Genomic DNA, 27,854 nt, shown 5'->3' with positions numbered 1-27,854 from the left:
CCATTCCAGTAGTATCTTGTCAGGACAGCAATTACAGGCATGGTTTCTTCAACTAATTGGATAAAAAAAAAAGTGGTGGAGACCATGCTCGCTGATCCTGATTACAAGATCACGCAATTCTGTATTGACCAGCGTACCAGCATATAAGACATCCCTTTAAACCCCAGCTTTCTTTAGTTAATGAAAAGTGTAGTTAATAGCCATTATACTTCCAAACTTTAAATAAATATATACCCTATCTAAATATTTAACTTTTCACTTGTGGCACAGATCCATTTTATCATGTCCATATGTGTCTTTCTGATATTGAGTGAGGAAGAAATTAACATTAATGAAATATCTTCAGGCTAACAAACATACATTTTATGCAAAATGCAGATATACTTTGATTTATAAAACAGATTTGAAAGAAGCTAAACACATGGGGCCAGATATTCAGTGCCACAGTCGGGAAAAGTTGGGACTTATCTGGCCAAGTGGTGAAACTAATATTCATTTGCATTCAGCAGCTGCCACTTAGTGATGGGTGGGAAAGAGCTAATTATCCAGCTAAGTTAGACCTATTGAGCAGTCTAATTAGCTGGATAAACGTATCCGGCTGACTCAGTTATCTGGATATATTCAGTGGCAGAGCTTCACTACTGAACATCTCAGCTAAGTTACTACATAATGCTTATCCAGCTAATTTTCCTAGCTAGATATTCTTTGAATATGTACTTCATGGGCATTTAGTAATAGAAAACATGTGGTATCATTAAATCTGAAGTAGTTGTGTTGTAGACCATGACCTAATAAAATAAATGTAGGATTAACTATAACCTCAATCATGTTTAACTTCTTATTTTTAAGAGACCTACAGCAAAGGAGCTGTTGAAACATAAATTTATAGTACGAAATGCAAAGAAAACGGCCTACCTAACAGAGCTGATCGATAGGTACAAGAGGTGGAAGGCGGAACAGAGTCATGATGACTCCAGCTCTGAAGATTCAGATGTGTAAGTTTTTTGCATAATCTGATGATTTTCCACAGTGAAAAACAAGTAGAAAAACACCAACTGAGACGAATAATTTAATTCCAATAAAAGTGTAGTAGTAGCTTGGTGAAGCTGCAATACTGGGCAATGTTCTATTAGTTACTAAGATTCTGCATTTTATTTTCTGATTTCATATCTGAGGAGGGGATGTATTTGTATTCTTTTGAACCACTTCCACCAGTAGGGAAACAGAAAAATGCAGGTGGTAGTAAGTAGTAAGTTGATTGTCTTCAGAAACTTGTTCTACTACTGTCTGGATATCTTCAGTCTATGAATTCATAAAAATAACTTCATAAGATGTAACTTTAGGAAAAGAATCACCTTTTATTTCACAATAATATAAAAAACATCTAACAGCTGCATGGTCAGCGGAAAGCTTGATGTTGAACATTCCTTCTGTAAAAGTGAAACAAGGCGATGCGTATCTTTCTATCTCATGGAGATCCCTGACTGAGTCTTTGTATGCTCTTGATGATTTACTTATTTTTCATAAGCAGTTGAACACTTGTTTTTATTTCAAGAAGCATGAGATACGTTTTTGGAGGAGAAGTCCATTAACGGCTATTAATCAAGTTTACTTAGGGAATAGCCACTGCTATTAATTGCATCAGCAGCATGGGATCTTCTTGGTGTTTGGGTACTTGCCAGGTTCTTATGGCCTGGATTGGCCACTGTTGGAAACAGGATGCTGGGCTTCATGGACGCTTGGTCTGACCCAGCATGGCAATTTCTTATGTTCATTTCAGACTCACGAAGGTTTAGGCTGATAGAAAAAGTGTACTAGAGCTGGGCCAATTTTGATTTTATTTTTTAGTTTCTATTTAGGTTTATTTTTGTGTGTGTAATAGAAGTAGCATATTTGAAATATTTGTCTTGTGATCCGCTTAGCACAATTGTTTCGCTGTAGGCAGATAATAAATGTGTTAAGAGGCTAGACAGGAAAACTATACCTTAATTGTTAGCTAAGAACATGAATTTATAGCTAGGATACAACTGGAAGAGCAGTCAAGGAAAACTCTTCTCTGAGTAATGAACTTTTAAGGGCAACATCCTCAGATTTTACTCCTTGTTGCCTCTTGTATCATCGTCCCTCATCTTATTGAAATGGTTTTACTAATACCCAGATTTTAGGTAAATTTTACAGTTGTAAACTGAACTTCAAAGATTTACCAGGGACGGATTTCGGCTGCTGCTGCTGCCCCTCAGCACTTATTCACTGCTCGGCATGTGCCAGCCCCTCCCCTGGTTCCGGTGGCAGTTCTCATAGGTCAGTGAGAGTGGGGACGGTGCTCACAGGCTCCACACCCCCCCCCCCCCCCACAGAAGCCCAGAAGCAGGGTGACCAGTAAGCACAGGCTTGGTCTTGACGCTCGCTGACCCATGAGAATTGCCACTGAAGCTGAGGTTCACAGGTAGGGGCACCTTCCTTGATCTGGACCCAGGACTGTGGGCAGCGAGGGTGGCGGCGGAGGGGAGACAGGAAATTTGCCATGCGCCCTCCCAAATTTTGCTAACTTCAAAACGGGCCAAAGTAGACCTTTGCGTAAGACGAGGCCTGAGGCTTACTGGTTGTGTGGTTAGAGTTGAGCTACAAGTTAGGAGAGTTTGACACACACACTAATTCCAATCTCCTGTACCATTAAAACTTTGTGGACCAGGCAATTCATTTTATTTCTCCATATCTGTCTAAATTATTATGCTTATATAATAATAGTAGCATTGGTAGTTTGACTGTTTTTACATTTAAAATATTGGCAGATACCTACTCGGACATGGTTGCCTAAATTTCTGAAGTAAACTGGTGAAATCCTAATTTGTATAAATCAAATCTTACTTCAGTCATTTCCTTGCAGGTTTATTTTGTTGGATTGCTTCTTTTAATGTGAATTCAGTAATTTAGGCGCTCTCACCAAACGTTTAATTGCTGTCATGTCTTTCCCTGTTTAGCTGTGGTCCGTTTCTGCCACCCTCCCTTCTTCAGTGCAGTCACTTGCAAAGCTGCCGCCGTGTGGTTTAGATGTCCATGAGTACCATTGCCTTGGGGGGAGGTTCTTATATCTTTATGTGATCAGGGATTCTCAAATATTTTGATAATGAACCCCCCCCCCCCCCCCCATACACACACACACACATTGAGGACTTAATTGAAACTATCTGAGGTCCCTTTTTTTTGGACTTTGACTTGCTAAGCCTTTCCTCCCATTCTGTGTCTATGGGGAAAAATGCTTAATAAATGAGCCTTGGGTTGGTTAGTTTGTTTTTTTTTTAACTTCTCAAGTTGCGTCTCAAAAGTGAAAGTACTATCTCATCCCTCCTTTCGGGCTTCTTGCATTTCCATCACCATTTAACCCCATCTACATCTATCTCTCTGCTCTCCATGTCTCATCCTTCCTCTGTTTCTGTTCCCGTTCCTCTCGTTACCCCTTCTATTTTCACTTCCTTTCTCTCTCTGCGTCCTCTTCACCTATTTTTCCTCACCTTGGTCCCACACTTGCTATCCCTTACTCCTCTTAAGGCCTTAGCCGCATGTCATCTCCTTCTCTAGTGGGCTACCCTGGCAGACTGTCCATACCTTGCCCTGCTGAGGCTGTCCTGCAGACTTCCCTAAGTTTGAGACCCACATAAGCTACCGTTGAACATGAAGCTGTTCCCAGTGTGGGCTCTTGCTACAATTTCGTCAACCTCCCTGAAAGCTCTGCTTGGTTCACCCTAATGGGCTGCCCTTAGAGCTAGTCTGCATGTTGACTGCGTGTGGACTACAAATGCTTCTGCTTCTTCCTTGAGCAGGTCACCACAGGCTTTCCCAGATGATTTCCTGGACATACCCAGATCAGTCCAGACAAGTGGGTTTTGCATCCCTACCAGCAGATGGAGGCAGAGAACAAAAACAAGAGTGCCACCTGCAGTCTCTCAGTATTTCTCTGCCTCCAGCAAATGGTAGAGGTGCAAACCTGTAGTTTTGACAAAGTTGAGATTAGGAGGAGATTGTAAGAAGTTTTGGATCAGCTCCCAGAGGTGCTAGGTTCCTTTGTGGGCCATCCCTCAGGATGGGCTGGGCGACCAGGGGGGGTTGTATATCCTTGACTGTTATGGCCCGCTGCCTCTGGGGATAGCCGGGGAACTGGCTCACTCTGGGTCTTCTGAAGTCCCCTCCTGCCCGCCGCTGTCTCTATTCAGGAAAGTAGCCTTTTTTGTTCTTTCGCATTGTTTTAGTAAAAAAAAAAAAAAAAAAAATTGGCTGAGGAGAGAGAATTGCCTGAGGTGCAGTGCAGTGACCAGCAGGAGCTGTAGGGGGGCAGATTGTCCCATTTTTACGAGGAGTGGGCCAAGATTACCTCAGACTGGGTTCTAGAGGATGTAAGAGATGGTCACACCTTAGAATTTTCATGCTCTGGCTTCTCTAAGCAAACTGGAAGCAGTAGAGGGCATTTTGCAAAGGTTGGTAAGCTTAGCGGCCATAATTCCAGTTCCACTGAGCGAGCGGGGGCAGGGGAGGTACTTCATTGATTTTGTGGTACCAAAAAAGGAGGGCATCTTCCATCTTGGATTTGCAAAAGGTAGACGTAACCTTGCGGGTACTTCATTTGCAGCGGTCTGCAAAGGAGAGTTCCTAGCTTCCTTAGATCTAACCGAAGCTTAATCTACATATTCTTATTCGAACACCATCAGAAATTTCTGCGGTTCAATGTACTGGGTCAGCACTTCCAGTTTTGGGCCCTTCCCTTTGGGTTGGCCACAGCTCCCCGAACCTTCACAAAGGTGATGGTGGTAATGGCAGCAGCCTTGAGATGAAGGGATCCTGGTACATCCATATCTGGACGATTGGCTTAATTGGGGAAAGATGGAGGAGGAATGTGGTCAGTCCATGCAACGAGTGATGAACACCCTCTGCTCTCTGGGTTGGATGATCAGTGTGGCAAAGTCACCTGGTCCCGTCTCAATCATTGGAGTACCTAGAAGTCTGCTTTGATACTCAGTAAGGCAGAGTGTTTCTGACAGCGGACAGGTTGTCAAAGTTGCAGGCACAGGTGACATGGCTGTTGCGTTTCAGTTCCAAGGGTCTGGGACTACTTACAGGTGCTTGGTTCCAAGGGCCTTTGCTCATTTGTGCCCATTGCAAAAGGTGTTTTTGTCCAGGTAGAATCCGATATCTGAGCAGTATTATCTGCTGTTGCCTCTTCTAGCAGAATCCAGGTCCATTCTTTCATGGTGGCTGTGGAGGAGCAACCTGGAAAGGGGAGTGAATCTGGAGGCTTCGAACTGGGTGTTGACCACAGATTCCAGCCTCAAGGGCTTGGGAGGCAGTGTGCCTGGGTCGTTCTGCCCAGGGTATTTGGTCAGCAGCAAAGACAGCCTGGTCCATCAATCACCTGGAAACGAGGGCGGTGTGCAGGGCTATGGAGGTATTTCTGCCTTTGGTCCAGGGTCGAATGGTTCAAGTGTTTTCAGACAATGCAACAATGGTGGCGTACATCGCCAAGGAGGAACGAAGAGTCACGCTGTGGCTCGGGAAACTCAGCTGTTTGTGTGGGTAGAACATCACTTCGAGGGAATTGCGGCCTCCCACGTCACAGGAGAAGACAAGGTGCAGGCTGATTTACTCAGGCAACAGCTGGATCCCAGGGAGTGGGAACTATCCCTGGAAGCCTGGAATCATATTTGTGCCAGATAGGGTGTTCCTCAGCTGGACCTCATGGCGACATGAGACAATGCAAAGACAGCAAGATTCTTCAGTCACAGAAGGGAAGTTGGCTTGGTATGACTAGATGCTCTGGTATACCTGTGGCCAGGGGTCCTTCGGTATGTGTTTCCTCCTTGGCCAGAGACACTTCTAGGGATGGTGGTGCTGGTGGCGCCAGAGTGGCCACTTCATCTTTGGTTAACGGACCTGGTGTATTTGGCAGTGGATGAGCCTCTTCGGTTGGCTCATCTGCCAAGATTGCTGCAACAAAGACCTATATTTTCAGATCGGGAGGATCAATTTTGTTTCGTGGCTTGGTTTTTGAGAGGCGGCACTTGTGCATGAAGGGAAATTTGGAGCCAGTAACTTCCACCCTTCTGCAGGCTAGACAGCCTTCTATTTCTATGGCATACATCAGGGTTTGGAAGGTATTTGAGTACTGGTGTCTTCAGCAGTGGCTGGATCCTCTGTTGGTGTTAGTACCACACATTTTGTCCTTTCTGCAGCAGGGCATGTCCAAGGGTTTAGCCTGTAGTTCACTCTGTGTCCAGGTTTCCGCCTTGGGTTGTCTCAGGGACAAATTGCGGGGAAGGTTCTTGGCCTCTCATCCTGATGTCGTCCATTTCCTGAAGGGGGTTAAGCATTTGTGACCTCCGGTTTAGGTGTGTCCGGATTGGAACCTCAACTTAGTTTTGCGGTTCTTTGTGAGTCACTTTTTGAGCCTTTAGGGCGAGCTTCTTTGAAGGACCTTACACTGAAGACAGGTTTATTTTTGTTACTATTTGCTCAGCCAGGAGGATTTCGAAGCTTCAGGCTCTGTCTTTTCAAGATCCTTTTTTTGCATATTGCTGACGACAGGGTGACCTTGCATATGGTTCCTTCCTTTTTGCCGAAAGTTGTTTCTGCCTTCCATGTGAATCAGGTTTTCCGGAATTGTCTAGAGATTCTTAGAAGGATAGAGATATCGTTCTTATGGATGTGCGTCACACTCTGTTGCCTTATTTGAAGGACACTAATTTTTTTTTTGGCGATTGAACCATCTCTGTGTTCGGTAGAGCAAATAAAGGAGAGAGAGCTTCTAAAGCTAATTTGGCTTGTTAGTTGAAAGAGGCTATTTGTTTCGCCTATATTTGTAAGGGTCGTGCCATTCTGACAGGTCTTAAGGCGCATTCGACGAGCACAGGCAGCCTCTTGGGCAGTTGGTGTCTCCCCAAGAGATCTGTAGGGCCGCAATGTAGTCTTCGCTTCATACTTTCACCAAGCATTACCAATTGGATGTTCGGGCGCAGGAGGATGAGATTTTCAGTGAAAGTGTGTTGAGAATGGGTCTTTTGGATTCCTGCCTGGTGTAGGGTTGCTTTGGTACATCCCACTTGTCTGGACTGATCTGGATATGTTCAGGAAAGGAAAATTGGTTCTTACCTGATAATTTTCGTTCCTGTAATACCACAGATTAGTCCAGAGACATGCCCTATTATTGCTGTCGAAAGGCTGATTTTCCTGGTATTTTATACACTGTGTATATGAGATTATTATCACTAATTGAACAGTTATGTTGGGTTAAGCAGTTGACAGACTATTTTGGTACTGGAGTTATGTTGGTCTCCAGTTCAGGGGATCCAAGCCTGGGTTTTCCGGTTTGCCTTGGGAAAGGGGAATGCTATCTACTCTGCTTGAGTACAGGTCAATACTGAGGGACTGCAGATGGCACTCTTATGTTGCAGTGCCTCCGTTTTTGCTCTCTGCCTCCATCTGCTGGTAGGGATGCAAAACCCACTTGTCTGGACTGATCTGTGGTATTACAGGAAAGAAAATTAGCAGGTAAGAACCAATTTTCCTTTTTGTGCCTTCTTGGTAGAGTGAAGTCTCCAGTTTAATTTCTGCTAATAACTTCCAATAGGGACTTACATTGTTGGCATGAAATCCACGCACACCGATTAAGAGGAGCTGGCGGATCCTATTGATAACAGAAATCTTGATTCTAGGGTGAATAATGCTTGCTGCCTCTCTACTTTGCTGCTCCTGGGCAAATATAAACATTTTGCCTTAAGACAGGTCTGACGAATAATAAAATGTTTTAAGACGTTGGGCTTAAAGCATTCTGTAGAAACTTTCCTTTCTGGTACCAGATGACTGTCGCTTTCTTTAGTTTGATTTTGACATGACTGTCTTTTTTTGTTTGTTTAAAGGGAGGCAGATGGGCAGGCTTCCGGTGGAAGTGATTCTAGGGACTGGATCTTCACAATCCGCGAAAAAGATCCAAAGAACCTTGAGAATGAAGCAGCTGACCCGCAGGAATTAAAAAGAGATGAGGTGAAAAATGGAAACGTTTCTCAGTAAACTGTATTTGATATATATATATTAACTATTTAGCTAAATCAGAAGCATTGTAGAATCTGATCAGAAAGCAATGGCTGTGAAATGTGTGTTGGACTTATTTATTGCTATGTCGGGCCCTGCCTCTGAACTGTCCTTCCTAAAGGATCAAAACCCCACGCCCCCTGTTCTGTGAGTCTATAGAGCTCGTTGTACATAGTGCTACGTGCCGCAGCCATCCAGTCTGTCTGTCTGACCTGTCCAGAGTTCTCCTCTTTGGATTAATAGCAGCGTCAGACATTGCCGGTCTCATCGCACCATGAGACGGAGTGTTTCCTCACTGACCTGATGAGGCCTGGTCACGGCTGCATTTAGTCTCATAAAAAGGTTTCATCAACTACTTTTTTGTTTGACCCTTAATTCTACTTATCCAGGTGGACTAGAACGGAAGCCGCAGTTCTTTTGCTTAGATGTAAAAAAAAAAGTAATCTCAGGTTTTCCATTTTACTGTGGCCCTTGTATTCTCACATTTTATAGACTGGTGTGGCAGTTTTGAGGATTAACAAGAACACAGCTCTTCTGTCTAGAATAAGATACAAGCAAGGCCGATGCAGTTATCTAAGAAACCGAGCATTGGATTTCAGCGCACAGTACAGATGATTAAAAAAAAGGTTGTAACTCCCAGTGCAGTAAGCTAGTGCTCTGCTAATGCATCGGGAGTTTAAAAAGTCCGTGTTTAAAGTGTAGGATGTGCATTCAGCACCAGCGAACTTTCAGAAGACTCCGGGAGCGATGGCGTCGAAAACCAAGAGTCTCCCACCCCTTGGCCTCTGTCCTCTGTACGAGCCACCCTCTGCTCTGCCATTCACATTGCCAGGGCGATTGATGCGTGGCTATGTTGTATTATTTTATGAGTGTGTGCATCATTTTGGGTGATGCACACACTCATAAAATTCATAAGATTAATGAATCTGGAAAGCGATTCATTAATTTTATTAAATAAATATGATACTGCCATGGGCCCTGCATGAGCTTAGGGACCTGCCATTACCCTCCCAACAATCTGTATTTTGTAGGATTTTCCCGTATTGGCAATAACAACCTCCTAATCAGCTAAACCAGTGCCGGGGAAGTTCCTGCGCCAGGGGACAGTGCGGCTCATTCCCTAGTGCTGGAAACGTGCTCCACCTCCAACCAGCAGTGCTAGGAAACTGGGGAATGATTTCAGCGCACGTCTCTGCAGTGAGGGTGAATAGCTAATGCCCTCATCAGAATGGCATTCCCGTCGCTAAGACAAATGCACAGTTTTACCCGTACATTTTATGAGTGTAAAACTCTTTGCTGCGTCGGCAGTAAGGATTGCGCTCATAAAATTTGCCTACCGCTGAATGCACTTCTTGCATCAGCCTCAGTGAGTTTGACAGTACCCTATCGTGGTGATGACTTTAAACAAATGAAATTATTGAAACACACCTGCTAGAGCTTAGGTTTAATTGAAATAGTCAGCTACAGCCCTTCCAGAGTGGTAATCTTTCCATTTTTTTTCCTTTCTAGGTAAAGGATATCCCAAAACGGCCTTTGTCTCAGTGCTTATCTACAATCATTTCCCCTCTGTTTGCCGAGGTAAGCTAATAGCTGAGCAGAAAAAGAAAGGGATGGTTCCCCTGCAATTTGATTGAGTTGAAATGTCCAAAACGATTGTCTGGAGTGTGCAGGAAAGAAATTGCAGCATTTATGGATGAGTAAGAGTTCTTCACTGGAAAAAATGCCTTGTTACTGCATGCTGTGAGGTTAATTAGCTTTCTTAACATGCCTATTTGGTTAGGCTTCAGCTGACTTTAAAGAAAGAATACTATCTTCATTAGAAAAAAGAGCAGCCAATATAGTCCCAGTGGCTTTCACAGAACAACCAAACGAAAAAAAAAAAAAATTGAATGTGCTAAGAAATCTGTTCTTAGCCCTGGATGAGCAATGCTGCTTCAGTACATGACTTCCGTGCAGAGGTCCCGTCATCGCTTTCTGTGCTTAGCTTTCCCCTGTGTGGTGTTTCCAGAGCCGGCCTGTACCAGGGGCCAGAGGCAGGTAACTGCTACCCACGCTTACTGGGTGCTAAAAGGATTTCTCTCCCCGTTGTCGTATCGGTGAACGTATTGGCATGGGAGATGCAAATTTACTGAGAGCTATTTTCTTCCTGCATTTTCTTTTAAGATGGGGTGGTGCTCTGTGCTTCCATTCTTTCAAAAGCATTAATTTATCCGAAAGAAGCCGTGTGTCATTAAAAACATGGGAATTGCAGTGCAAAAGTCCATTTATCCTGCCTTGGGACGTGGCAGGGAACAGTTCTGAAGTAATTAGTGACTTTGGCTCTTTTATACACCCTCTGCTTTATTTTCCTCTGGTGTTTATGTCCCCTGACTTGGAGAAGAATCGAGACCTGGGTTTCCAACATCTTGTAAGGTTTTCCTGCTGGGAATAAGACACTGAGAGAGCCTGGGACTGCTGTATGTGCGTACATTACCAAGAAGAAAGAGTGATTACAATTTTTTTTTATAATTTGTTCTTATGGTTTGTTTTTTTCTCAGTTGAAGGATGAGAGAGAGGGATGTGCTGGTAATGTGGGGTCAGTAGAAGAACTGAGAGAAGCAATTTATTTAGCTGAAGAGGCCTGCCCAGGCATCTCCGATACTCTGATATCTCAGCTTGTACAGAGACTTCAAAGGTAAAAATCCCCTGCAAAACCTGTTAATTTACTCTGCTTGTGAAAATGAACACTGGCTAGAAGCAGAGAGAATAGAAGCAGACGAGCAGGCCGTTCAGGGGGTTGTATCGTCACACAAGTGATCAAAGCTTCCATACAAATTGTGTACTAATGTTAGTGAATTTCACTTTTAAGAGTTCCTGTTAAAGGAATATACAGTTTGAGTCTCTTGTTCTTTTATGTACTCAGTCTGGTTCCTCTTTTCTAATAGACAGAAACAGAAAATATAATTTTCATGTGTCATAGCAAACATACATATTATGCTAATTAAAATGTTCAAGACATGTCACCGACATATAACCTAGTGATGAGAGCAAAAAAATTAAAAAGTTAAGGCCATCATAATCCACATTAATACAAATATATTTAGTGTGTAGGTGACAATAATCCAGGATTTTAAGATGTCTAAAGAGGGTCTACAAATAGTATTCTAGTACACACACCCTTTCACACCCCGTTGTAGACTATATGGTCATCTCTCTCTCTCCTCCCTTCAGCAGCAGGTAGCTCTCCCTTTATTTCTGACTATCAGCTAAATTTGCTTTCAGTCAGCTCTTACGTTCTACCAGGCAAGCAAGGGGTAACTCCAACCTTTTAAACACAGGAAATTGCAACCGGAACAGCAAACAGCCCAAAATCTGGGACAGTACCGCTGCTGGTTTACTTACGATGCTATATGGTCAGTGTCAGACAGATGAGCATAAGATTTGCCACACTGGATCAGAGCAAAGGTCCGTCAAGCCCAGCATCCTGTTTCCAGCAGTGGCCAATCCAGGTCACAGTTATCTGGCAGGATCCCAAAGGGTAGGGACAAGCAGTCCATTAATGGTTAATGGACTTTCCCTTCAGGAACTTGTCCAAACCTTTTTTTAAATACAGCTGCACTAGCTTTCACCACATCTTCTGATGATGAATTCCAGAACTTAATTATGCATTGAGTAAAAAAAAATATTTTCTTTTATTAGTTTTAAAATGTGCAACTTAGTAACTTCATTGTATGTCCCCCAGTCTTTGTACTTTTTGAAAGAGTAAACATGTTTAGTCGTTGCACTCTACTCATTATTTTATAGGCCTCTATCACATCTCCCCTCCGCCATCTCTTCTCCAAACCTCATAGGGGAATTGTTCTATCAGCTTTATCATCTTGGTTGCCCTTCTCTGTACCTTTCCTAATTCTGCTATATCTTTTTTGAGATGTGGTGACCAGAACTGCACACACTATTCAAGATGAAATTGTGGCATGGAGCAATACAGAGGCATTATGATATTCTCTGTTTTATTCCCCATTCCTTTCCTAATAAATCCTAGCATTCTATTTGCTTTATTGCTGCTGCTGCACATTGAGCAGATTATATCAGTGATGATGCCTAGATCCTTTTCCTGAATGGTGACTCCTAATGTGGAATCTTGCATTGTGTAGCTGTAATTTGGGTTATCCATATCAAATGTCACTTTTTATTTATTTATTTACTTACTTATGAATGTCGGTATAGAAAATAACACGTTACATCACATCGGTTCACATCAAACAAGGGTAAATTAACATTAACTTAATTGTAGCTAAGGAACTATTGATATAGTTGAGAGAAGAGATGAGTTACAATGAACGAGGATTGCTAAAACTTGGAGGATGGAAGCGAGTAGAGAGAAGGAGCAAATGAGTAGTCAATATATATCGAAAGTTAGCAGTAAGGAACCACATAATGAACTTTGTCATAATAACCATAACAATGTATATTGTTATGGTTATTATGACAAAGTTCATTATGTGTGTGTGTGTGTGTGTATATATATATATATATATATATATATATACACACACACACACAATATAGAATAGTGAATGAGACATTACAGATAATAGGGTTAAGGAAAGGCTTGTTTGAACAGCCAGGTCTTTTTTTCTAAATGATAGTGGGCAGTGTTCATGGCGTACCACAGAGATGGCCCAGCTGTGGAGAAGGCACGTTGCTTGCCCAATTTTGCACAATCCTGTTGTGATTTAACAACTGTGGATAATTTTGTGTCAATGGCAAATTTGATCACCTTATTCCCTTTTCAAAGTTATTTATAAATATGTTAAAAAGGAGTGGTCATGGAACAGATCCCTGGGGTACTCCATTATTCACCTTTCTCCATTGAAAAAAATTTCCATTTAGCCCTACTCTGATTTTTTTTTTTTTTTAACCATTTTCCAAACCACAAAAGAACATTGCCCCCTATCCCATGGCTTTTTAATTTCCTAAGAAGTCTCTCATGAGGGACTTTATTGAATGCTTTCTGGAAATCCAGGTACACTATATCAACTGGCTCACTTTTATCCACATGATTATTTTACGCCCTCAAAAGATTGTGGCAGATTGGTGAGGCAGGACTTCCCTTGGCTAAATCCATGTTGGCTTTGACCCATTAAACTGTCTAGTTATATGTTCAGTAATTTTGTTCTTTTTGATACTTTCTACCATTTTGCATAGCACAGACATCAGACTCACTAGTCCATGGTTTCCTAGATCACCCCTGCATCCCTTTTTAAAAATTGGAATTACATTGGCAACCCTCCAATCTTCAGGTACCATACACAATTTTAATGATAGTTTACATATTACCAATAGCAATTTTGCACTTTCATGTTTCAGTACTTTCAGCACTCTGGGATGTATACCGTCTGGTCTAGGTGATTTGCTACTGTTTTTAGTTTGTTTGCCCTATTACATCTTCCAGGTATACGGAGATTTGTTCACGTCCTCTGAATATCATTTATGGCATGGGTATCTCTTATATCTTCCTCAGTGAAAGCAGAGACATGATTAATTCAGTCTCTCTGGTGCTCTGTCATCCCTAAATGCCCATTTTCCTCCTTGATCATCTGATCCAACTGACTCTCTCGTAGGCTTTTTACTTCAAATGTACCTGAAAAAGTTTGAGTTTTTGCTTTCACAGCAAGCTTCTTTTCAAATTCTGTCTTTGCCTTCCTTATCGATGCTTTGCATCTAACTTGCCTGTTTTTATACAGCTTCCTGTTTTTTTTATTCAGATCCCTTTTCCATTTCTTGAAATATGTTTTTAGCTATTGTCTCTCTCATCTCACCTTTTAACCATACCTGTAGTTGTTTAGCCTTCTTTCCATCTTTCCTAATGCATGGAATACATTTGATCTGGGCTTCCAATATGGTATATTTAAACCATTTTATCTATTTTAATCTTTTAACAAAATATTTTTATGTCCTAGGTCAAATTAAATGACTAGCACTGGAAAGGCAGAAAAACAAAACTGTTTTTGGAATTGTGATTAAAACATACTAAGTATCCCCTGAGGAAGACTGGAAACAGTCGAAACATGGCCCATGTCGGGACAATTTGAGAAACAATTACATCTACAGTGGGGCTAAGTATAATTTATTCTAGGATTTCATTCTAGGATTTCAATGATTGAAGAAACTAAATGACGGTGGACATTTAATTTATGCAAGGATAAAATAAGTATATGAGATTTTAGAAACACATAAATAAATGAGTTTTTGGGTTTTGGGATAAAATGAATTTTGAAAATCTAAAAAAAAATTTTTTAGTGGATAAGAATTAAAAAATGCCTTTGAATAAATAAAGGAACAATACCAAATGATTATATACCAAGTGCTTGAATAAACGCTGAATTTGCCTGAGGCCCATTGCGTGGCGAGAGGCGATGGATTAAATTCCATTTGCACTAATACTGATGGTATTTGTTCCTATGTAATGAGTTGATAAGGATAATTTATTTAGCACTTTAAAAATTATAAATAAGAACACAATACATCCTCCTTTTTTGTATTGAGTGAATTAGTAGGTGAGGATATCTAGCTTCTGGTGATTGACTGGATATTTAAACCAGGTCCATGCCTAATGTGAACTCTTAACCTTTGCAGCTGCTCCTTTCAGTTTTTTTCTAACCATTTTCCTCATTTTATCAGTCACCCTTTTGAAAAGTTAAATGCTGTTGCAGTAGATTTCTTTAGTCTCCTCCTTCCAGTTATTAGGTCATATTTCATCATGATGTGATCACTGTTGCCAAGTGGCTCCAACACTATCTCTATCACCAAATCCTATGTTCATGAAGGCCTAGGTCTAAAATAAGTTTCCCCTCTTGTTGGTTCTTGGTACCAGCTGCTCCATGAAGCAGTCATTTATTTCATCTAGGAACTTTAGCTCTCTAGCATGTTCTGATGTCACATTTACCCAGTCAATACTGGGGGTAATTGAAATAATACAATAAGCAATAATGTGTGGCAAACAATATACTGGTCAATATATGTTAAAAATATTATTTGTGAATACACACACATAAGTGGTACATAGTTCCAAACATAAAACAGTTAGCCAAAGTGTAACAATGAGGACCTCTCTACTGGAGCACCATAACATCCCTTTTCTGTTAGTGTCCTTTGGCTTAACAGAAAAGGGATGTTATGGTGCTCCAGTAGAGAGGTCCTCATTGTTACACTTTGGCTAACTGTTTTATGTTTGGAACTATGTACCACTTATGTGTGTGTATTCACAAATAATATTTTTTATTAACATATATTGTCCAGTATGTTGCCTGCTGTATTTTCTCTATATGTGTGAGCTGTATACTCCGCCCCTTTTTTTGTGCCTTCGCCCAGTAATTGAAATAAACCATTATTACCGTGCAGCTGATTTTATCTTCCCTAATTTCTTTTAGCATTTAGTTGTCTGTCTGTTCATTCTGGCCAGGTGATGGTAATATACACCCACTACTATTCTATTCCCCTTTTCATCAGGAATTTCTATCCATAAAGTTTCAGCATTGTGTCTTGTTTACTGCAGAACTTTTTATCCTGTTTGACTGAATACCCTTGTTAACGTATAGAGCCACGCCTTCAGCAGTTTCATCCATCCTATCGTTTCTATATGTGTACCCTGGTATCACAGTGACCCATTCGTTATCCTCCTTCCACCAGGTCTCTGAAATGCCAATTATATCTCTCTTCATTCAGTGCTATACATTCCCATCTTATTTTTTTTAGACTTCTAGCATTTGTACACAGACGTTTCAAGTGTTTGTATTAGCAACTTGCTTATCAGTTGACAAGGGTAGTTTGGAATATTTTTGCTCTGTCTGCACTTTAGCATTTATTGCAACCTCTCTCCTGGAATGCCATAACATGCCTTTTCTGTTAGTGTCCTTCAAAGATGCATCATTCTGAAGCATGTACTTCTGAGCGACTGTTGACTTTCTCCCATCATCTAGTCTAAAAGCTATGCTATCGCTTTCTTTTTTTTTTTAAACATTAATGCCAACAGCCTGATTCGACTCTGGTTAAAGTGAAGCCCAGACTTATGGAAAAGGCCCCCCTTCTCCAAACTGATGCCCAGCTCCTGACAAACCTAAAACCCTCTTCCCTGCACCATCGCCTCATCCATGCATTGAGACTCCGGAGAATTGCTTACCTCTCCATAAGGCGTTCTTTTTGCTTTGTTAGCTTGTAACTGTACTAGAGCACCTAAACCAGTGCCTTCAGACCTGAGCAGGTTTGCCACAGAGAAGTCACCAGTGCCTAATGCTCAGTTCCAGACCAGCAGCTCACAAGCAGAAGTAGGAGCTCCTTCCTGAGAACTCGCGTGATCGTGCACGCCTCGTCTTCCCAGCTACAGTATGAGCCCTTGAGTGTGTTAATTACTGGGCATAGATAGCTTAGGCCTGCTTTGTTCGGTACATACAATGCACACAGCACCTTCCCAGCCCTGAGCTTCCTCCTTTGAGTCCTTCCTCCCTCTGTCTTCTCCTCGGGCTGAGGAAGCCAGGAGACAGTGCACTGAGTGCTTGATGTGACTCACTGAGCCTGCAGGCCTACATCATACTGACATCTCCTGCACTTCTATATGGCCCATTCTGATGAGTTGTTGTCTTTTTGTCCCCTCTCTCTGTTTGTTTTACTATTTGGATAGGGCTTTCAGTGCTTCACTAGCTCCTCTTTTGTTCCTATGAGTTCTCTGCATATCTGCACTGCCTCCCCCATGGAGGCTGGTGTGCCACACAATTATTTTTATTAATAGATAGAAACATGATGGCAGAAAGATTTTATATGGCCCATTTATTCTGCCCATCCATCCAATTAATTTAGCATCATTTCCTTAGAGATCACCTGTACTTTTTCCAGGCTTCCTTGAATTCAGATAATGTTTTTGTCTCCACCATTTCCACTGGGAGGCTGTTCCATGCATCCACCACCCTCTCTGTAAATAAACATTTCCTAAGATTACTCCTGATTCTGCCTCCTTTCACCCTCATCTCATGACCCCTCGTTCTAGAGCCTCCTTTCCATTGAAAAAGGCTCACCTTCTGTGCATGGAAACCTTTGAGATATTTGAATGTCTCTATCATATCTTCCCTATCTCGCCTTTCCTCTAGGGTGTACATGTGTCGTCTCCAGAATTGTACACCCAAGTGAGGTCTCACCAGGGACTTCTACAGGGGCAATATCCCCTGACTTTTTCTGCTGACTGTTCCGCTCCCTATGCAGCTTTTACCAGCTTAAGAACATCAGATACAATTAACCCAGATCCTTCTTTTCCTTAGTGATTAGAAGAATTTCACCTCCAATACTGTACCTTTCCCTTGGGTTTTTGCATCCTAAATGCATTAATGTGCATTTTTTAGCATCAAATCAGCTGCTAGACCTTAGACCATTCCTTGAGCTTCTCTCTGTCCCTCCTGATGTTTTCCACTCTTTCCTGGCTGACACCTGTTATAAATTTTGGTATTATGGACAAAAAGACAAATCTTTCCTGACACTCCTTTCATTATGTCGCTCACAGAAATGTTGACGAGCGCCAGTCCAGGTTCCGATCCCTGAGGTAGACTGCTAGTAACAGCCCCCTCCTCAGAGAAAACTCTATTTACCACTATCCTCTGTTGTCTCCCACTCTGCCAGTGTCTAACCAGTCAGTTACTGTAGGGTGAATACCAAGGACGCACAATTTATTTATAAGTCTTCTGTGCGGAATCTTGTCAAAGGTCCTGCTGAAATCCAAGTACACTATGTCTAGCGCTCTCCCTTGATTCAACTCTCGGGTTACCTAATCAAAGAAATTGATCAGATTCTTCTGACAAGATTTACCTCTGGTAAACCCAGGCTGCCTCGGATCTTGCAATCCATTGGATTCCAAAAATTGCACTAGCCTCTGTTTTAGCAGCAAAATCCATTAGTTTGCTTATCACAGATGTCAGATTAACTGGCCTGTAGTTCTCAACCTCCTCCTCACTTCCACTTTTATAAATAGGAAGCACATCTTCTCTTTTCCAGTCCTCTGGAACCACTCCAGATTCCAGGAAGCATTGAAAAGGTCACCAGCGGAGCTGCCAGGACATCTCTTAGTATCCTCTGATGTATCCCATCCGGGACCCATCACCTTAGCTCCTCACAAACACACACTGCTCTGAAAATTGATTGTTTACCTCACTTCCAATCTTATTTGCATTTGTTTTGTGGTCCTACTCCAGGCCCTTGCACAGTGAACACTGAACAGAAATATTTGTTAAGCAATTTTGCTTTTTCCATATCAGACTACATCTTCCTCCCCTTTAACTTTGAGTCTCACAATGCTGCTTTTACACTGCTTTCTATCACTAATGTATCAAAAAAAAATCATCCCCTTTTTACCGTATTTACTATTTTTTTTTTTTATGACCATTGCCTTTCACCGAGCTGAGGATTTCCATGTATTATCTACGATGACTAACCTAGATCCTTTTCCTGGGTTGGAGGGTTCTAGTATGGAACCGTACAACGTGTAACTACCTCTTCTTTCTCTATGGCGCCAGGAGCCTGGCGCTGGTGGGATTTTGCCACCCTACTGCATGCAATAAATATTGTAAGGGCAAGAAAGAGAAAAAAAAAGAATAAAACTAGCAGATGCAGTGGGGCTGCTGTTCGATGGTCTTGGGAACAAAAAGGAATTCTGGGGCTCTGCGAGGTCGCAGCAATGTGGAATAGTGAGCGAGCAGTAAAGGCTTTTAAGCGTTTTCAGAAAAGTCTGGAAGAATCTGTCCACTTGGTGTTGAGCAGCTTGTGTGACTTGGTGAACTACTTCGTTTTTTCCAGAAAGTATATTTACTCTTGCTGGCATAGGTCTGTGCTAGAATACAACTGTAGCCATTCAACTCCCATTATTTAGAAAAAAAAACAAAAAACAGTTACAGAACTTGAGAAAGCAAGGGATAAAAACAGTGACTCCCTGGCAGCTAAGAAGAGAATGGAAAAACTGGATATCGATTGTGGTCTGGCATGCAAAAATAAAAAAGCTGGACAGACTAGATAGCATGTAAATACCATAAGGCTTGTCATAGCTGTGGCTATGAATTGAAAAGCAGCTTTTTAAATACTAGTTTACCATTGGTAGCTATTTAGACTATTCTGAAGCTTTGTGGTTGGACGTGGGAAGAGAGAGGTACCGGGGATGAGCTGTACAGGGAATGTTGCATGCTCATTTACCCAAGAGGAGGAAGAGAACAAAAACTGCCTTGGATAAAAGAGTGATATCCATAAGCCGGAGGCTAGGATATATCCTTAGCAGTGTGGACATATCGGATGGACCCGCCAGTACATCTCTGAGCTCCCTCAGTATCCTGGGATGGACCTCATCAGGTCCCATGGCTTTGTCCACTTTCAGTTTCCCCAGCTCTTCCCATACATTCTCTTCTGTAAATGGAGTTACATCTATTCCCCTCCCCTCCAGTTTCTTGTTAACTAGTGATGGTCCTTCTCCAGGGTCCTCCTTAGTGAACAACGAACTGAAGTATTCGTTTAATATTTCTGCCATTTCTTCGTCTCTCTCCACACATTGATCCTTTTCACCTTTCAATTTCACTATACCACTTTGAACTTTTCTCCTTTCTCTGATGTATGAAAAATGTTTTGTCACCTCGCTTTACCTCTTTGGCAATCCTTTCTTCTGCTTGACGTTTTGCCATCTCTATTATTGTTAGATTCTGCAGATGGGATTCTCCAGTCTACATCCGGCAGATTAAAGTCTCCAACAATCACCACCTCTCCTTTCTTTCCCATCTTTTGGATATCTTCAACTAGATCTCTGTCAAACTCTTCCTTTTGATTTGGAGGCTTGTAGACCACTCCAATAAAAACAGATGCCCCATCATCTTTTTATAGGTCGGCCCATAGTGCTTCTTCATTGCCCCATCTTCCTTGCAGCTCAGATGCTTGGATATTGTTTCTGACATAAAGAGCCAAGTTATAGCCCGGTATTGCCATATCCCAATCATGAGATTCCGTGAACTATGTCTCTGTGATAGCAACAACATCCAAGTCCGCCTCCACCATTAGGGCTTGCAACTCTGGGATTTTATTGACTAAACTAAGAGCATTTGTGCTCGTAGCTTTCCTTCCAGCTTTTCTCGTCCAGGTTACTGCTTTTCTTGGACTCCTTTTGTGACTTATTTAGTTGAGTTTTGTTATCCATTTCACCCTTTTCCTTTGTATTTGGGGGGGGGTGACATTTCTGTATGCATTGGGTTTCTTCTTTCTTTTCTGATATCACTTCAATCTGTTTCGCAAGAGCTTCTTCAATAACTAATACAGAGAAGGCTTTTTGCAGTTGTGTCACTTGATACATTGTGTGTCTCCGCATCGTATGAAGACAGAATGGCACACACAGGCATAGACACAAATCACATAGACCACAGGCCACATACCAAAATGGTAAAGGCTGTAAATGGTTTTTTAAAACCAAAATTTTTTTGGAGGTGAGAAACTCCTTTCCTCCCTGCCCAACAATTAATTGTTTTCACTACTTTCACTAATTTTTCCTATGTTTCTCTTTTTAGATTTTTCTTAGTTTGCTCATTTAACCTCTGTGTACCTTTTCCCTTTATTCTTCCTCTCCCCTCCACATCTTCCTCTTCCCTGCCTCCTTGCCCATTCCCTTTTCCCCTGGCGGGCAGCAGCTGAGGCTTCCTGCGCTGTGGAACACTGCACTGACCGCTCCCATGTCCAGTTGTACCTCAGAGTAAGCAGGCTACTTCCTGAGGCCCGGGCTCGCACGTGGAATGCTGACAGTATCACCTCCCTCTCCCTCCGTGGCACAGAGACTCCACAGCGTGGCCATTTTATTTCTTCCCTGATTGGACAGCCAGTGTGTCCCCCTCCCAGTTTGCTCATCCCTGTTCTAAAGGATAGAAAGCACCAGGACTATACTGGCATGAGGGGGTGACTGGACAGCAACTTTGTGATGCTACAGTTTGATTTAGGGATCTTGTCCAAAAATGCAGTATTTCTCAAAGCCACCGGGCTATGCTTTTCCCCACAGTTGCTATTTCAAAACGTTTTGTGTGCGCGCCAAGCACTCAAATGTGCCTTCTGCAGCGTGCGTGCACCACGAACATTTGGGATTCCTGGAAATTGAGGTGTCCGCCCTCACGTCCTCATTTGCTTTGATTTAAAAAAAAAAAAAACAAAAAACTTTTGTCAAATAAAGCCTGAGGCAATTACCAAAATATTCAACCCTGCTAAGACAGGGAGGAGCATTGACTTATTTCCTGCTTCGTGGTTTGTGAGGCCATGGCTTCAGGTTGTAAAGGGAAACGACATAACAGCACGCTAGCTGAGATAATTCTGAGCTTTCACGTTCTCTCTCTTTCTCTGCAGATATTCAGTAAGTGGAACAGGCCCTTCTTCCCAATGAACATTTTCTTTTGAGAAAAAAAAAAGTCAACACAAGGCTGTGGTGTCCGCATTGATGCGGTGTTCGATTATAGAGATCCAGGAGAAAAAGGAGATCGCGCGACTGAGGGGACACTCCTGAACGTGCCACAGCTGAAAAACTCTCCTCTATAGTCCTTTTTTATTTTATTTTAACCATAGTGCACATATTGAAGGGAAATATTTTTTAAATCTGAAATGTATATTTGGGACGGTGATCAGGCAACTGAAGATGTGAAACCTCAGGTATCTTGTTTTAAGTTGAAAACTCCTCTCGGAGGTGGAAATAATGTTCGGTTGGATTTCTGTACAGATTTGTACATAGCGTCATTTTTTTACTGAAATGTGCATATGGAATTGCTGCATATAAAATTGCCAGGTGCTTCTCTAGAGAATGTTAGTGGCGTAAATATTTGCCAGGCCAGAAGGGACTATTGCCTTGCTATTATTACATGTACATTTGTACATATTGAACTGTCAGGTGACATTTGCTTTTTATTTTAATTTGCAGGATTTATCATTGAAGGTAAATAATATTATAGTATAAAAACTGTTTTTACCTCAGCAAACTGCACAATTTTCCAGATTCACTCCCTATACATATATATATATATACTGTCATTTTTTTAAAAAACACTTTTAATTTGTATTATTTTGGCACTTTATATTTTGTATTTCATTTGAAACCATAGAGAAGCTTTATTTTTCCTCGTGGGTTCTACAAGTTGTACTTTCAGTTTTTAGTTATAAGGTCACAGGTCATAAGGAAATACATTCTCTTCCATCATGTGCATTTTATAAGATTTTTAATTTTAAAATAAGACTTCTGAAAGGCTGAATTTAAAATGAAAGCAGAAGTTCCACCTAGAGGTAAAGGAGACTACGTTTTGGGATGTGTGCACAAGCTTATGGCCCAAGTCCACTCATGTTTGTGGATCTGGGGAGGGACCCCTTTCAGAGCCCCCATGTCGCACCCCCCCCCCCCCCACACACACACACACTGTACACACACACACAGGCTGAAAGTTAGGTGCGGATAGGACATCGAGCAAGCAAAACGCGTGCACAAACAAACAAACAACAAACCACGTGAAAATAGGCTAAAACAGCCAAATACATAACCTGCTTTCAGTAAAATCCTCCCAAAGAATAGCGGTGACAAAATAATACCTTCAGCTCTGGCTTGAGCTGTGTCACCATCTAGATATGAGGGAAATGAAGAGAGCGAAGGTAACATGAAGGTGACTGTAAGTACCTGTCCTTTAATTACGCAGAGGTTTGGGTTAGGCGCTGCAGTCTGCTCTCACATCTGCATAATTGTATTCAAAAAAGGAAACCAAACAAAACATACAATCCCCTGAAAATGTATGCGTTTGATACTTCTTTCCATTATTTGTTCTGAAAATTCTTGTGTGCCAAAGGGCAAAATACGTCTATTGTATGTTTAACGGGCTCCAGTTTTGTTTCTTATCACGCAGCATTCCCTTTGCTGACCCTCAAGTACTGGTCCAGTGTGCTGTCAGGTGTCCTTGTGGATCCTTTGCCTTTCAGTCTAAAGTGGCTCATGAAATTATGGCTGCATGCATCAATTGTAACTGGCGAATGAAAGGTAAAATGAAGATGCGTTGGGTTTGGTTTTTCTCCCAGGTGCAAAGGTCTCATTCAGATAGCAGGGCTTTCATTTCTACTGGAGCCCATTTCTATGTTGCTTGTTCACCACAGAGGTGGGGTTAACGTTGCTGATGTAAAGTACTTTACATTTGGCTTCTCTGCTCTGCAGAAAAATTGGCTTCAGGTATCCTCAGTCAGCAATGTGTTATACATGTCACAATTTACTGCACCAGCAACACAAACTCCCTCAATTGTCGTATGCTTTCAGGTAGCACACATTGCAATAATATATTTTAAATTTCTAGCTGCATATGCTTTAAAAGCAAGCACTGAAATAAAACAAAATTACCTTATTAATAAACTTCTGTGAATTTCCTGCAAACTTGAGGTCTAAATATTGCTAGGCAGAAGGACACTGAGGGTAACGTTGAGTGCCATATACCTAGGTAAATTGGCTGTCCAATAGCTGCCCACCCTTTCCATGGGTAACAATAAATACGGGATCAGCAATGCAAGTAATTTTACGTGAGAAAAAGGAGGCAGGCTCAGGTCAGGGGGAGTGGTTTTAAAGGGGGGGGGAAAGCAGGTGCAAATCTCTGCCAGTACTTTTTCCCCCGAAGCAATTTTCAAAGCATGCATGCTTGTACCTTCCCTTGAGAACTGGTGCAAAGTGCACCGATAAAAGAAACCATGCAGGCTGTTTTGAAAGTTGATTGCTGCACCTTTACAAAGTCAAGATCAATTCTTGCCCCATTATACAATAAAGGAAAGAATCTGAAGTAACACATGGAACTCCATTCCTAAAATGCAAAGGAGTCAAACAGAAAATGGAAAATTGACATTTTGTTTTCTGCTATTTTCCAAAATGTGAATTCTTTCTTCATAATTCCGATGTGGCGGGCTTTGCATGGTGAGATTTCCCTAGGATGCCCTATGAGTTGTGGTCTCTTTTTTTTGTTTTTAATGCAAAACTGCATCTTAGCATGCCAAATTACCAACAAAAATTTCCAAAAATAGAAGCACCACTGCAAAAAAAGGGCAAAGGATATCCAAGTAAAAGCACCAGTTCTTTCTGCAAGAATCTTTTGGTACTTTAGCAGTATGTAGTATACATCCAGTGTTTCAGATTTTCTATATGAAATTAAAATATTACTTATTCTTTAGTAGCGTTCTTTTTTTTATTTGCTCGGCACCTTTGTTTCATTATTTCTACTGGCTGCTATCACGGCAGAATTGAATCAGAATGCTTGTTATAAACTCTGTTAAGCTGCTGATTTTGGCTTAGTGTATGGTTGTGAAGGAGCAGAGGAGTAAGAATGATGTAACAGCATTATACATTGCAAATAGGCAAAATGACTGCTGTCGTAGCCACTCACAACCCTGTTCCCAATCTAGAATCATCCATAGATGATAATCTGTTTGATTTCAAATCAAAATAACTAATGTCTGGGAATTTTGCCACCTTTTTCTGAAACGGAGTTTGTATTATCATGGTTAGTGATCCTGATTCATTAAATCCCAGCCACAGACAAACGTCCTTATTAGAAGAGAAACTTAGAGCTTTTGCTTAGGAGAAGCTGATTCTTTTGACGTTTACATGAGACATGAATTTGTACATTGGGAAAGATGCTTGCTTTGATATGCATAGTATGAAATACTCGTCATTGTTTATTTTGATCACAATTAATAAAATTTGAGTCTGAAGAACTGTAGCATGTATATTTGTTCTTAGAAATCTCCTGACAGACTAAAGAATGAGTCACCAGGACTGGATGGTATTCATGCAGAGTTTTGAAGGAACCAAAAAATGAAATTGCAGACCTGTTTCTGGTGATTTGCAACCTATCATTTAAAACAGCCACAGTACCGAAGACTGGAGGTAGCTAATGTGACTTCAGAGGTGATCAGAAAACTACAGACCAGTAAGCCTGATGTCTATGCTGAGCAAATTGGTTGAAGCTATTTTTAAAAACAAATGGTTTAATGAGTCTTCCCTTACCAAATAAACATGCAGACAAAGATAAACCAACTTATGTAGTGTATTTGGATTTTCAAAAGGCAGTTGAAAAAATTCCTCATGAGACTTTTCAGGAAATTGAGAGGTCATGTGATTAGATGTAGTGTCCTATTGTGGATTGGTAACTAGATAAGACAGGAAAGAGGATAGGATTAAATGGTCATTTTTTCAGATGAAGGGTTGTTAGTGGAGTGCCACATGAGGTACATGTTGGGATCTATGGTATTTAGCATATTCATAAATGATCTGGTGACAGGAACAATGAGCGAGGTGACCAAATTTGCAGATGACACAACATCATTTTGAGTCTTTAAAATGGCAGCGACTTGTGAAGAACTGCGGAAGGACCTTGTGAGACTGGGCTTCTAAATGGCAGATGCAATTTAAGGTGGACAAGTGCAAAATAATGCATATAGTAATTCCATATTAGGAATTACCACCTAGGAAAAGATCCTCAGAATCCTTGTGGACAACAATTTGAAATGGTCTGCTCAGTGTGCGGCAATGGTCATAAAGACAAATAGAATATTAGGAATTATTTGGAAAGGAATAGAGAATAAAACGGAGAATATCATAATGCCCTTGCATAGATCTACATGGTGACCACACCTTGAGTATTGTCTGCAATTCTGGATGTCCCATCCTAAAAAAGACATAATATAAACCCACAAAAGGTGCAGGGAAAGGCAGCCAAAAAAAAAAGAGAGATGGGAAAAGCTCCCATGGAGGGGAAGGCTAAAGACTCTAGTTTGGAAAAGACGACTGAGAGGGGATAGGATTGAAATATATAAAAATCATGAGTGGGGTAAATAGGGAACAGTTATTCGCCCTTTCAAACAGTAGGACTAGGGGACACTCCATGAAACTAGCAGCTGGCAGATTTAAAACAAATCGGAAGTATTTTTTCACTCTGCATAATCAAGCTATGCAATCTGTTGCTGGAGAACGAGGTCCGGGCCACTAACATAATGGGGTTCACAAGAGGACTGGACCAACTTCCTGAAGGAAAAGTCCATAAACAGTTATTAGCCAGATAGATTTGGGGAAGCCAGCGCTTATTGTTGGGAGTGCGATACAGGAAACAGATCAACTACTGGAGACCTGATGGGTACTCGTAACCTGGACTGACCACTGTCAGAGACAGGATGCTGGGCTCAGTGGACATTGGTCTGACCCAGCACGACATTTCTTATGTTCTTGGAAATGTTCTGAATGAGGCATAATTATACTGCTTGGCTTATCTCTGCTCTCCATAAGAGAGCACATAATTCAACCACTCTATACGATCTGCATCGGCTATCACGCAAAATGAAAATTTCCCGGCGTGTAGCCAGATGGACTCAGTACAAATGGGATAGTATCCGCGTGCTAGCAGTTGGAGACGGATCTGACGTCAGCACGGGGTATATAGCCCCACGGGAAGCGTAGCAACTCAGTAATTTCCGTCTCCAAAGCAGTTTGGAGTGCCTGCACGCTAGTTGAGCGTGCTTTCCAAGACTACTTTAATTTTCTCTCTTTTCTTGTAATTCTAGAATATCTGGGAGTACAGTTCGACACCCGGACAGACACGGTCAGTCTCACGACCAAGAGACAGTTGAAACTTCGGCAGCGTATCCAGTATTTGATGGGAGCCAGTCGTGGTGCCTTGGGCGCGGGCCCATATGCGACCTCTACAACATTCCCTGCTCTCTCGCCGGAGCCTCCGTCGACGGGACTATTCCACGCACCTTCCTCTACCAGCCAGAGTTCGGACCCAGTTGCGGTGGTGGTTGCAGTCCAACCACACGAGCAGGGGGTCGAAGATGTCCTCACCCACGTGGACCTTGCTCACCACGGATGCCAGCCTGAGCGGCTGGGGAGCACATTGCGAAGAACTCACCGCACAAGGGCGATGGAACAGAGAGGAGTCAACATGGAACATCAACCGCCTAGAGGCCCGGGCAGTCCGAAGGAAGTGGTGAAGACCAGAACTGTGAAGGACTTCAAAGGGGCGTGGGATAAACACTGTGGATCCATAAAGTCAAGAGGCCGTCAATAAAGAGTGGGTGGCTAGCCAGAATGACGGCTACTGCCTGGAGACAATACCCTTATTCAATAAACATACACATGGTTACTGTGACTCCAACATCACTCTAAGCTACAACAGCAAGAGGAAATGTGGAAACAAGGATTTGCACTCACAAAGCGGGGAGTAGCTGGCTTGTTACGGCGGTTACTTCCCCTACTTCCCCTACTACCCCTAACTAATCAAGCTTGATATTTCACTTGGTTGCAGCTCCATCACTGCTCTCTACATTAATGGTGGGGGTGGAAGGGAAATAGAACCAAAGAGCTAAGAGAAACAGATAAGTATGAGAAAAAAATGTGAAGCTTGCTGGGCAGACTGGATGGGCCGTTTGGTCTTCTTCTGCCGTCATTTCTATGTTTCTATGTTTCTATGATTGGCATGCCTTCGATTGGCTCACAGACTGAAGAACAGAGCAGTCAGGATGATGTCCAACAACACCACCACGGTGGCATACATCAACCGTCAGGGCGGAACCAGAAGCCGACAAGTATCTCTGGAGATCGCCCTACTGATGACTTGGGCAGAGGCGAATCTTCAGGACATCTCCGCCGTCCACATTGCCGGGAAAGACAATACCACGGCAGACTTCCTCAGCAGAGAAAACCTCAATCCAGGAGAGTGGCAGCTGTCACCCACGGCCTTCCAGATGATTGT

The 27,854-nt window shown here is 42.0% G+C and overlaps 1 protein-coding gene across 1 annotated transcript in view; it reads left to right on the top strand.

Moving 5' to 3' along the window:
- Positions 1–24,257, top strand: part of STK24 (serine/threonine kinase 24) — a 100,017-nt gene extending 75,760 nt beyond the window's left edge. Inside the window, 5 exon segments of the mRNA XM_029604482.1 lie at positions 850–995; positions 7,905–8,028; positions 9,586–9,654; positions 10,614–10,750; positions 21,451–24,257. Coding sequence (XP_029460342.1) covers positions 850–995; positions 7,905–8,028; positions 9,586–9,654; positions 10,614–10,750; positions 21,451–21,487 — 513 coding nt within the window. The 3' untranslated portion in view covers positions 21,488–24,257.
- The last annotated feature ends 3,597 nt before the right edge of the window (positions 24,258–27,854 follow it).

Source organism: Rhinatrema bivittatum, chromosome 5 (genome assembly GCF_901001135.1).
Source record: "Rhinatrema bivittatum chromosome 5, aRhiBiv1.1, whole genome shotgun sequence".
Taxonomy (NCBI): domain Eukaryota; kingdom Metazoa; phylum Chordata; class Amphibia; order Gymnophiona; family Rhinatrematidae; genus Rhinatrema; species Rhinatrema bivittatum.
This window is presented reverse-complemented; position numbering and strand designations above follow the sequence as displayed.